The following is a 13,584-nucleotide window of genomic DNA, read 5'->3' on the forward strand; positions in this document are numbered from 1 at the left end:
TAATAATAATATGTAAACATGCAAAGACACAACAAGAGTGGAGACAGAAAAACATCTCAACAACGTTCTACCATTTTATATCATCAAAGCAAAACCAATGAAAATATTAACGTACTTTTTACTGAGTCACTCAGTTTCAAACATTTAACAATATAATCCACAATATTCCTGATATTTTCATGTTTCACATGTTTTATCAAATTTAAAAGTCATTTATTTTCAAAAACAACAAATAATTATCTTTAATCTTAAAAGATGTAGCTCGATTAGTTTCTTGTTTGTATTGTAGTTTTAAACCCATTTACAGAACTATATGTGTAAATATATTTACATCAGCAATGTGTCAAAACTTATGATTCTCATTTGTTTTTGAATAGACTTAAAGAAAACGTACTAAAACTTAGGGAATGTTATGGATTATATCTTTCAATGTTAAACTGATTGAGATCATCAAATGTCTTTATTTTTATTTATTCTATTTTTGTGTGTTTTCATGAAATAAAGAGCCACGTTATCATTTTGTTTCATTAAAAATAAAGGTTTTCTTTGCTATTTGAAAGGAAAATGATAAACTTTTTGTTCACACAAATTAAAATGTAGTGATAAAACATGTGAATATGTAAATATCAATACATCTTCAATAATAACACACAACTCTAATAACACTCATTTCTTCATCTGTGTGCGAGAAGAAGAAAAAGCACACGCTGCTGATGCCACGGGCACGCGCACGCGAAACGTGATCGGTCGTTCAAATCTCGGTGAGAGCCAATCAGATGCGTCCAGATCACAGGTGCCGTAGTCGTAGCGGAAGTGAAGAAAATGGCTGCTGCGAGGAACGGAAAGAGTGGAATTCTGGAAAAAGTGAGGATTAAAGTTGTATTGTTTTCAGTCCGCTGTGAAGAGAAGTTTTTATTTTCTTACTGAAGTCCGACTGTTGTAGCGGGGAGTTCTGATCCGGGAGAGCTTCGTTCTCTGCGGCTATGCTGCTAATGTTAGCCAGCTAAGCTAACGTTAGCAGGCTGAAGTACATGTATTTTTTAATAATTAAAATGAAACGACAACAAAAATGAACCGAGTTCATGAAGAGGGGAAGCTTTGTTTGAGTCTGCTGTTCGCGTTCATCAAGCGGTGTTCAAACTGCAGCAGTTTGTTTAGTTTATCATTTCCAGCTGTTACACACTGCAGCTGCTCAGTGTGCTGCACCAAACTCCATACAGAAAACAGGCCATTTAAGTTTATTTGGGTTGTAAACAACACATGTTGGTGCACATACTCCTCCCGTGTTGTGTGTACTTCATGACAGTAATAAGAAGGAATGTGCATCAATCAGAAAGATATTGTATTCTTCCCAATTGTCTCACTTTCAAAAGGTTGCTCTCATGTCCTCCGCGTCAAAGACTTCTCTAAAACTATATTAATATTATGTTCCTCTTTTACTTCAGTCCTGAGCATAACTACCAAATATTCATAATTTAACCCCTTAAATGCTACTTTGTTTACATAATTATTGAGTATTTATATTTTCTCAGTGAATGATTAGCAACAACATTGATTTTGATGCATTTTTATTATTAATACTGTGTCTGATTTAAAATAAAAAAACCTAAGCCTAACCCATTTAATTCTATATTTCTATATGAGTACATTAAGTATAATTACTTTATAATGTTATTGCTGCAGCACCTCTCAGGATCAATACAACAACATAAAGGATGTCTGATCTAATAATAAATAAACATTCAGCGTCTCGTTGGTGTTGAAACGTCTGAAACATCATTTTCTGTTTTAAAACAAATCAAAACGTGTTTTTCTTTAATCTGAACAATGAAATGATAGAAACATGAAAAACTGGACAGGAAGTGGTCATACAAAGTGAAGCGAGTTGTAATCGATGATATTTGTTTTAGTGGAGAATCGATGAGAAGCCGGTGAAGATCGATAAATGGGACGGAGCGGCTGTGAAGAACTCTCTGGACGACGCGGCCAAGAAGGTCAGCTTTTATTCTGAAAGGTCGTCACATGTAATAATAAAGTGTGTGGTTGATCCAGTGTGACGCCCCCTTCAGGTGCTGCTGGAGAAGTACTGTTACGTGGAGAACTTCGGTCTGGTGGACGGCCGTCTGATGGTCTGCACGGTTTCCTGTCTGTTCGCCATGTTGGCGCTCGTCTGGGACTTCCTGCACCCCTTCCCCGAGTCCAGGCCCATCCTCGCCTGCTGCGTCATCTCATATCCTTCCACCTGAGCCCCCCCCTCCCTCAGTAACCCCTCAGCAAGGGGCACTTTCCCGTTGACGGGCAGAATCATAACATTTATAATCGATTATTCATAAATGTCATATTTATTAAGCTTTAATAAAATGTAATGTATTATTTTTATGATAATGCTTATTTAATTTATGTCTCAGTGTAACAACGCCTCATTTATTATTGTATTTATTCTGTACTCGATGTCGGTGGCTTTGGTTTGAATTTTTCATGGTAATCACGTATATTTAATGGCATTTAATTGTCTTTTTATTGTGATGATAATATATAATATAATATAATCGTCTTTGTGTATTTGGTTGTAATATTTGTTGTTGCTCTCACGCTCCCTAACTCCTCCTCACGTACTTCATCATGATGGGCATCCTGACTCTGTACACGTCGTACAAAGAGAAGAACATCTTCCTCGTGTCGCTGCAGAAAGATCCGGCCGGGATGGATCCGGATCACACGTGGCAGCTCTCCTCCTCCCTCAAACGGTCGGTCTTTACCCAGCATGCACTTCTCTTCTGTAGTGTTGTTTGTTGCACCTGAAACCTAGAAAATGTGGAAAATACATTTAACAATGCGTATAAAACTCATTACGTAAAATACAATTAATAATAAATACAAATGTATAATGATGTTTATATGCTGAGATAATGCCTTAAATCATAAAAGTTTTCTTTCTTTTACAAATCTTAAACATTTTCCCGAGAGCACAGAAGTGTTTACAAAATAAAGTGTTTCTTTACATTTTTACAAACTTGTCTTTATGTTAAATAAAACATGTAGAATAAAGTGATTCTGATTAAATAAAATCACTATTTTAAACTTAGTCGAGTTCAGCGGCACACGTGATGTGTTCACGGACCGTCGGAAAGGAGAAAATCTGACGATAAATGAAGTGAAAGTAGAAATGCAGCTGACAGGATTATTCAGTTTGTCGATTAGTTAATTCATTTTAAATGTGAGGATTTGCTGCTTCTTCTCTAATATTTTGAATCTGTTAAATAATTTTGAGGTTTTTGCGTTAACACTTAAACTTAAGTAACATGTTGAATGCACCAGAGTATTTGACTTTCTGATGGTTCAGTGTTTAAAGATCTTTTAGTTTTCCTGTAAACTGCAGCTCCTCCGTAACGTTTACATGATATCATTTGTGTCTCTCAGGTTCGATGACCAGTACACCCTCCGAGTCTCCTTCACCGACGGGAAGTCGAGGAACACGCGGGACACCGAATTCACAAAGTCGGTGTCGGCGTTCTTCGACGAGGACGGGACGCTGGCCATGGATCAGTTTGAGAAGTGCGTTTCTAAACTGCACGACACGCTGAGCGCAGACAAGAAGAGCAAATAAAACGCAGATCAGGAAACAAACACATTAGTGAAACATCAAGAGAGAAACGTTCAGTGTCTTCAGATTCCTCTTCGTCGTTTCTCATTATGGAGACTAAACATTCGTCTTCGGGACGTTTGCTTCAATTTTGGACATTTTTGTGAACGATTATCGATTTGAATAAAAAAACCTGAATGCTAATAGAAATGAAGCGTAGCTCTGATGATTCAAGTTCTGCAGCAGCTCGTTAAAAAGCATTCAGCTTGTTCCATCCCATAATAGCAACAAGACTTCCTGCTTGTTCTCAATGAAGTTAAAAATGTAGAAATGTTTTGTGAGCGCTAACACTGTTTACGGCAGATTAGCTTCGTGCTAAACTAAGAAGACCTATTGATGCCTCGCAACAGGAAGTGGACCGAATGTCGACCAAACTTACATTTGGAATGTTTTTATTATTTCTTCTCCCCGAGTCTGAAACAAGTGTGTGAACATATTAAAGATGGAGATTGTTACCGACACGTTTGACGTTTCTTATTGTTTTTATGAGCGGCGCAGTTCATCCTGCAGGTGGCGCTGCTGCTCTGTGTTCACGCGCGGCACTTCCTGTCACATGTTCCACAATAAAAGTCCTGCAGCTGTTGGGAAGCGGCTCAGTCACGGCTGCAGGTCGAGAGAAGGAAAACGGTTGTAATGCAATAAATCATAAAAGTTGTTCTTTGGATTATTTTAATAACATTTGATCTAAATATAAAACATTTTTCACAGTCGTGCTGAGGAGCGTTTGTTTTAAACAACCTGTAGAATAAAGGGATTTAGATTCAATAAATTCACTATTTTTAACTTGTATTTTGTTATTTTTCCAAATTCTTGTGATGTGTTCAAGGATCGTGGGAAAGTTGAAAATCTGATAGTTTGTGTTTTCAGTTTCTGGCTTTAGGACGAGGTGCGTTTTAAACCCGCCTGGTGGGGTTAAGCTTCAGAGGTTTCAAAATATTTCACATTCAAACTGATTTTATTATTTAAAGAAAAACAATAGAAACTATTTTGAACTAACAAGAAAATTTTAAAAGAAAAGGACTCGACACACGAAGAGAGAACAAACAAAACAAAACAGCAGAAACTTTTAGTTTTAGTGACTTTTGAGATTTCTGTGACAAATGAATTAAACATTTTAGAACAACCAGTAAAATGAACATTTGAAATAAAAAGATTATGTTTACACTTTACAGAAGGTGTGCAGACTTCCTGCTCACCTGACATCAATCAGCTCGTTCCATGTTTAGCAGCAGGACAGCAAACAGGTTTTATTTGAGGGGGGGGGTCCCATCACAGTGAGGGAGCTGGTGATGTAGGAAAGACCTGATCCACTCAGCACGGTGGACCAGCACCAGAGTCTGGAGCAGCTACTGGTAACCAGTGAAGGGAGTGGTGCATTGTGGGAGAACTGGGGGGGGTTAAAGACGGGCTGCTGCATTCTGGGTGAGCTGTAAAGGACCAGTCCTGATCAGAACTACAGATATTCTTTATTTTAACCCTTTAAATGTTTGTTTACGTAATGACTTATGTAAACAAACATTAATTATTCCCTGTATATTTATATATATATATATATATATATATATATATATATATATATATATATATATATATATATATATACAGTATAATGTGAGGAGGATTTATCTTCATGTCTCCACACAGTGAGGTGTGTGACTGTTGTATAATACAGTTTGAGCAGGAATCATGGAAACAGCAGGTGTTTGTCCCAAACATGAGAAAATGTCTCAATCTGCTGAAAACAGTAAAAAGTTCAATTCCGATCCAGATGTACAGCTGATATCAGAGAAATCAGTATGTTAGGGGGTTAAAGATGAAACTATCAGCAGACAGGGGGCGGGGTTAGTGTGCAGGGGCAGGGTTTGTGAGCAGTGATCAGTGAGGCAGCAGAGTGTTTCTGTCTCTCAGCTATGGCCTGTCTGATGGATGCCTGGTTCGTCCACAACCCCACCGTCACCAACGCCATCATCATGGTGAGTACTCACAACACACTGGGGACATACTGGACAAATACTGGACAAATACTGGACAAATACTGGGGACAAACTGGACAAATACTGGACAAATACTGGTGACATACTGGACAAATACTGGACAAATACTGGTGACGTACTGGACAAATACTGGGGACATACTGGGGACATACTGGGGACATACTGGACAAATACTGGGGACATACTGGGGACATACTGGACAAATACTGGGGATAAACTGGACAAATACTGGACAAATACTGGACAAATACTGGGGATAAACTGGACAAATACTGGACAAATACTGGGTACATACTGGACAAATACTGGACAAATACTGGTGACATACAGGACAAATACTGGGGACATACTGGGGACATACTGGAAAATTACTGGGTACATACTGGACAAATACTGGACAAATACTGGGGATATACTGGACAAATACTGGGGACATACTGGACAAATACTGAGGACATACTGGAAAAATACTGGACAAAAACTGGGAACCTACTGGACAAATACTGGACAAATACTGGGGACATACTGGACAAATACTGGACAAATACTGGGGACATACCGGTACTGGACAAATACTGGGGACCTACAAGACAAATACTGGGGACATACTGGACAAATACTGGGGACCTACTAGACAAATACTGGGGACAAACTGGACAAATACTGGACAAATACTGGTGACATACTGGACAAATACTGGGGACATACTGGACAAATACTGGACAAATACTGGGGACATACTGGACAAATACTGGTGACATACTGGACAAATACTGGGGACATACTGGACAAATACTGGGGACATACTGGGGACATACTGGACAAATACTGGACAAATACTGGACAAATACTGGGGACATGCTGGACATACAAGACAAATACAGGGGACATACTGGACAAATACTGGGGACATGCTGGACATACAAGACAAATACAGGGGACATACTAGACAAATACTGGACAAATCCTGGGGACCTACTAGACAAATACTGGGGACATGCTGGACAAATACTGGGGACATAATGGACAAATACTGGGGACATACTGGACACATACTGGGAACATACTGGACAAATACTGGGTACATACTGGACATACTAAACAAATACTGGGGACATACTGGACAAATACTGGGGACATACTGGACATACTGGACAAATACTGGGGACATACTTGACAAATACTGGGGACATACTGGACATACTAGACTAATACTTGGGACATACTGGACAAATACTGGGGACACACTGGACATACTGGGGACATACTGGACAAATACTGGACAAATGCTGGGGACCTACTAGACAAATACTGGGGACATAATGGACAAATACTGGGGACATGCTGGACAAATACTGGGGACACACTGGACATACTGGGGACATACTAGACAAATACTGGACAAATCCTGGGGACCTACTAGACAAATACTGGGGACATGCTGGACAAATACTGGGGACATAATGGACAAATACTGGGGACATGCTGGACAAATACTGGGGACCTACTAGACAAATACTGGACAAATACTGGGGACCTACTAGACAAATACTGGGGAAATGATGGACAAATACTGGGGACATAAAGGACAAATATTCGGACACTCAACGGTTTATACCTCTGTATATTAATAGTAGTAGACGTATATAATGGACGTATATATATATATATATATATATATATATATATATATATATATATTCGTCCATTATATATATATCTATATAGATATATAGATATATATACATACATGTTTCTTTGTCAAATAACCTGTAATGTTATGTATATATACATGTTTACATAGATATACATATGTATATATATTTATATACATATATAAATATATGTATACGTACATATAAATATATATACAAATATATTTAAATATATGAATATATATATATGTAAATATATAAATATATTAATATATATTTACTTATATATATATATGTAAATATATATATTTACATATGTATATAAATATATATATATTTACATATGTATAAGTATATATGTAAATATATAAATATATTTATATATACATGTAAATATATATATAATATATATATATTAGTAATATATTTATATACATATATAAATATGTATATGTAAATATATACACATATATATTTACATATATATAAATATGTATACATAAATATACATATAAATATATATGTAAATATAGATACATATATATAAATTTGTATATATAAATATACATATATATTTACATACAAAAATAAATATTTATATATAAATATACATATATATTTACATATATATATAAATATATATGTATCTATAAATATATATACATTTATATTTACATATAAATATATATATACATTTATATATATATGTATATATAAATATATAGAGATATATATTTACATATATGTAAATATATATATTTACATATATACGTGCGGTGTGTCCGACCTGACCTGTATGAGGCAGATTAGTGCCATATATAGCAGCAGGATGATGTCCACATACATAACAACAGATAATCTCTTCAGTCACACAGAACTTCCTGTTCGTCCTCGAGAAAAGAAAAGAGTGAAAAAGTTCTCCAGAAGTCAAGAATCAGATATGTAAAAGTCTACATTAAAATATATCTTCATGTGAGGAATGAAAAAAGAGTCTGTTTTAGTTTTCATTGATATTTAAACTTGACTATAAAAGTGGTTCATTTATCACACATTAGTAATATGTAGTAGATATATTCACACATTAGTAATATGTAGTAGATATATTCACACATTAGTATTAGTAGATATATTCACACATTAGTAATATGTAGTAGATATATTCACACATTAGTAATATTTCACACATTAGTAATATGTAGTAGATATATTCACACATTAGTAATATGTAGTAGATATATTCACACATTAGTAATATTTAGTAGATATATTCACACATTAGTAATATTTAGTAGATATATTCACACATTAGTAATATTTAGTAGATATATTCACACATTAGTAATATGTAGTAGATATATTCACACATTAGTAATATTTAGTAGATATATTCACACATTAGTAATATGTAGTAGATATATTCACACATTAGTAATATTTAGTAGATATATTCACACATTAGTAATATTTAGTAGATATATTCAGTAGATATATTCACACATTAGTAATATTTAGTAGATATATTCACACATTAGTAATATTAAAATACAATGCAGTAAAACATACTCCCGCAGCACCTCCCACAGTATCACCCGGGGGACCCGGTCATACGCCTTCTCCAGATCCACAAAACACATGTAGACCGGATGGGCGTACTCCCAGGCCCCCTCCAGGATCCTTGCGAGAGTAAAGAGTTGGTCCGTTGTTCCACGACCAGGACGGAATCCGCATTGTTCCTCTTCAATCAGAGGTTCGACTACCGGCCGAACCCTCCTTTCCAGTACCTTGGAGTAGACTTTACCAGAGAGGCTGAGAAGTGTGATACCCATGTAGTTGGCACACACTCTCTGGTCCCCCTTTTTAAATAGGGGAACCACCACCCCGGTCTGCCACCCCCTATGTACTGTCTTAGACTTCCACGCAATGTTGACGAGGCGTGTCAACCAAGACAGCCCCTCAACACCCAAAGCCTTCAGCATTTCTGGACGGATTTCATCAACCCCTGCGGCTTTGCCACTGTGGAGTTGTTTGACTACCTCAGTGACTTCCATCAGAGAAATTGACGATGATCCCCCATCAGCTTCCAGCTCTGCCTCTACCATAGTTAGTCGGATTCAGGAGTTCCTCAAAGTGCTCCTTCCACCGCCCGACAACCTTCTCAGTCAAAGTCAGCAGGGTCCCACCCTTGCTGTACACAGCTTGGATGGTTCCCCGCTTCCCCCCCCTGAGGTGATGGATGGTTTTCCAGAAGCACCATTGGTGCTGACCGAAAGTCCTTCTCCATATCTTCTCCGAACTTCTCCCACACCCGCTGCTTGCCTCTGACATGGCAGAGGCTGCCGCCCTTCTAGTCCTTCGGTACACTGCAACTGTTTCCGGAGTCCTCCTGGATAACATAACCCGGAAGGACTCCTTCTTCAGTCGGACGACTTCCCTGACCACCGGGGTCCACCACGGTGTTCGAGGGTTACCGCCCCTTGAGGCATCTAAGACCTTGAGACCACAGCTCATCACTGCAGCTTCAGCAATAGAGGTTTTGAATATCGCCCCCTCAGGTTCAATGCCCCCAACCTCCGCCGGAGGTGTGAGTTGAAGATCTCCAGGACAGAAGCTTCCTCCAGACGTTCCCAGTTCACCCGCACTACCCGTTTGGGCTTCCCAGGTCTGTCCAGAGTGTTCCCCCACCCCTTGATCCAACTCACCACCAGATGGTGATCAGTTGACAGCTCCGCTCCTCTCTTCACAAGACTACCGAGTCCCCAACTGGAGCCCCCTGCAGGGCTCCATTCAGGGTCTCCAAGCAGGCCGAATACTCCGAACTGAGGTTTGGGGCATAGGCACAAACAACAGTCAGAGTTTTCCTCCCCATAACCCGAAGGGATAGGGAGGCGACCCTCTCGTCCACCGCGGTGAACTCCAATGTAGCGGTGCTCAGCCGGGGACTTGTGAGTATCCCCACACCCGCCTGACGCCTCACACCTTGGGCAACTCCGGAGAAGAATAGAGTCCAACCCCTATCCAGGAGTACGGTTCCAGACCCAAGACTGTGCGTAGATGTAAGCCCCACCAGATCCAACTGGTAGCGCTCCACCTCCCACACTAGTTCCGGCTCCTTCCCCCACAGAGAGGTGACGTTCCACGTACCCAGAGCCAGCCTATTTTGCCTGGGTCTGGTCCCTCGAGGTCCCTGACCATCACTGCCACCCGTGTGACAGTGCACCCGACCCCAGCGGTTTTTTCCATGAGTGGTGGGCCCACAGGATGGATGGATGGGAGGCACCACGTAGCTTCTTCGGGTTGTGCCTGACCGGGCTCCGAGGCAAACCCGGCCACCAGGCGCTCGCTGTCGGGCCCTCCCTCTGGGCCTGGCTCCAGGCGGGGGCCCCGGGCTTCCTCCGGGCAGGGTCTCTCCTTTCCTTTCCCTTTTTTTCATGAAGTTGTTTTGAACCATTCTTAGTCTGGCCCCTCGCCTGAGACCAATTTGCCTTGGGAGACCCTACCAGGAGCACTAAACACACAGTTCTCAGGTTCATAGGGACACACAAACCTCTCCACCACGATAAGGTGATGGTTCCCAGAGAGGTCCTGTATGTATATGTATCATATCATATTATTTTATATTATATTATATTATATTATATTATATTTTATATTATATATCAGTCACACATCTCAGTCTGTAGAGACATGAAGATACTCAGAGCATTTAATATACAGAAAATAATGATATATTATTTATATTTATTCTTTCTCAGTGGTCTGGACATCTCGTCCTGTTTCCAGGTGGTGTGTCTGCTCAAAGCTCTCGCTCAGGGAGGAAGAACTGTCATCTGCACCATCCACCAACCTAGCGCCAAGCTGTTCGAACTGTTCGACAAGGTACACACACATGCACACACACACACACACACACACACAAGCGCTGACCTCGACTAAACAAATCTTAGTCCCATTATACTCTCAATCGATTTTGTCAACAGGAGGGATGTCAGGATTCTAGAAATTTAGAATTCGACACTAAAACCTGTGAATATCCACAATTCTCGATACCCAATTTGATACCAAAAAAATTAAATGATTGAAATAAACAGTTTGATGCTGTTTTGTGTGTTGCAGCTGTACGTGCTGAGTCAGGGTCAGTGCAACTACAGGGGGAAAGTCTGCAGTCTTGTTCCCTACCTGAGAGAGCTCGGACTCAACTGCCCCACCTACCACAACCCTGCAGACTTCGGTAAGTTTACATTTCTGATTGACGTCCGACTTCACCCTGCAGGACCTCTGATCTTGAATTCTTCTATGTTCACCGCACTACTGTACTCACTGCAATATCAAACAAAGATATTCATGAATCATTCAATAAATCAAATTGCATTTATATAACCAATTATAACAAATTATACATAAGTCTAAGCCTATAGAAGTATAACTAGGCAAGCCTGAGCCAGCCCTAACTATAAGCTTAAGACAAGAGTAATAAAGATCAGATGCCTGGTGTCATGACTCTGGATTTGTGTTCCTGTTTTATTTTCAAGAATTCACCTCCCTTGTGTCATGTCTTGTGTTTACTTCCTGTCTTTGTGTGGTTTCCCGCCATCATCAGCGTCTGCCCCGCCCCTGATTGTTTCCACCTGTTCCCACTCACCTCTTGTATAAATTGTCCTGCCTCCCCTTGTCTTGTGCCAGTTCGTCTCGTCATATCCTTGTGAGATCATGTGCAACTGCCAGTGTTCCATGAAGTGTGCTTTTCAGATAAATTTGTATATCCTCCTTGTGAGCGTTTTGAGTTGTAATTTTAGTGGTTGGTTTATTCTACACTTTACCCTTGTCTGGAGTCATGCAATTGAGTCTTCCTTCCCTGTGTCCGAGTCGTAACACCTGGCCATTAAGGGCTTTGGGAGGAGAAGCAGTTTTAAATGATATTCTGATGTGTGTTCAGTGATGGAGGTGGCGTCGGGACAATACGGAGATCAGACGGTCCGGCTGGTGAAAGCCGTGCAGGAGAGAAAGTGTGAGAGAGATTATCAGACGGAGCTGAACGGAGACATAAACCTCCACCCACTCCTGTGGCAGCGCACAGAGGAGGTGAAAAATAAACGCACCACACTTTAACACTTTAAGATACAGCAAACCAGTTTGACCTCTTCAGATTGTACAGTTCTCCCACAGGAAACAGTTGGCTTTTCAAAATAAAACATTAATTTGGCTGTTTTCAAAGTGACCTCGACAGTTTGTTAACACCATTATAGGTTAAAAAAGAAAAGTAAGGAGTTTGGGAAGGAGGTAAACAATTTGAGAAACATACTTGGAATTCCCAAGATTAAAGTCGTAAATATACGATAAAGAAATCACGAATTAACTTTTATGTTCAGGATAAAAATTAATAGATATCAGCTGACACTTCCCCACTTCATTACTCGCATTAACACAAGTACTGTTTATATTACAAGTGTTCATGTTTAAATATGTAAATGAGGCATTATGTAATGTAACTGTTGTGAGTTTGGGAGAAATCTACAAACACACAAAGTCAGAAACATAAACTCTGAATGTGGATTTTGGAGTTTTGAAAATCTCAAATTGGCATGAGAGAACTTGTTTTTGTGTCTCACCTTAAATGAGAGATAGCTCAATGTATTTAATGTCTTTATTTGTTAGTTATTGAGTCTCTTATTTGTCTCAGGAGAGTGCTTCGTCTGAAGGTTGTCACAGTTTCTCAGCCAGCTGTGTGACTCAGTTCTCCATCCTCTTCAAAAGAACCTTCCTCAGCATCCTCAGAGACTCGGTAAGAAAACACAGCGACGCCTGGTGGACTGAAAATCTTTCAGGGTTTAGGACTCATGACGCTGACTCATGTCAGGGTTTAGGACTCATAACACTGACTCATGTCAGGGTTTAGGACTCATGATGCTGACTCATGTCAGGGTTTAGGACTCATTCCTGAAACTGTCTTTGGTGGAGCAGGTGCTGACTCACCTGAGGATCTCCTCTCACATCGGGATCGACGTCCTGATTGGTCTGTTGTACCTCGGCATTGGGAATGAGGCCAAAAAAGTTCTCAGTAACTCCGGGTTCCTCTTCTTCTCCATGTTGTTCCTGATGTTCGCTGCTCTGATGCCCACAGTGCTCACATGTGAGTCCCAACATCACGTCATGTGTTTACTCAAGCACTGCAGTCGGAGGTACTTGAACTTCACGTGATTACTTTCTTCTTCTTCTACTCTATGGAGTCTTAGCCATGAGAAAGTATACATCTGTAGAAGAATAAGAAATATAAAGAGGAATAAACACAAGAATA

At 39.6% G+C, this 13,584-nt stretch overlaps 2 protein-coding genes across 2 annotated transcripts; both read left to right on the forward strand.

Annotated features, from left to right (window-relative positions):
• Positions 1-725: 725 nt before the first annotated feature.
• Positions 726-4,104, forward strand: spcs2 (signal peptidase complex subunit 2). The gene is made up of 5 exons (XM_029447251.1): positions 726-864; positions 1,911-1,994; positions 2,070-2,230; positions 2,613-2,747; positions 3,421-4,104. The coding sequence occupies exons 1-5, from the start codon at positions 823-825 to the stop codon at positions 3,605-3,607; spliced, it is 609 nt and encodes a 202-aa protein (XP_029303111.1). The 5' UTR covers positions 726-822; the 3' UTR covers positions 3,608-4,104.
• Positions 4,105-5,553: 1,449 nt separating this feature from the next.
• On the forward strand, positions 5,554-13,496 carry abcg1 (ATP-binding cassette, sub-family G (WHITE), member 1). The gene is made up of 6 exons (XM_029446409.1): positions 5,554-5,714; positions 11,045-11,168; positions 11,406-11,520; positions 12,226-12,371; positions 12,970-13,071; positions 13,251-13,496. The coding sequence occupies exons 1-6, from the start codon at positions 5,554-5,556 to the stop codon at positions 13,485-13,487; spliced, it is 885 nt and encodes a 294-aa protein (XP_029302269.1). The 3' UTR covers positions 13,488-13,496.
• Positions 13,497-13,584: the final 88 nt, after the last annotated feature.

The sequence above is a fragment of the Cottoperca gobio genome, chromosome 13, assembly GCF_900634415.1.
Source record: "Cottoperca gobio chromosome 13, fCotGob3.1, whole genome shotgun sequence".
Lineage (NCBI taxonomy): Eukaryota > Metazoa > Chordata > Actinopteri > Perciformes > Bovichtidae > Cottoperca > Cottoperca gobio.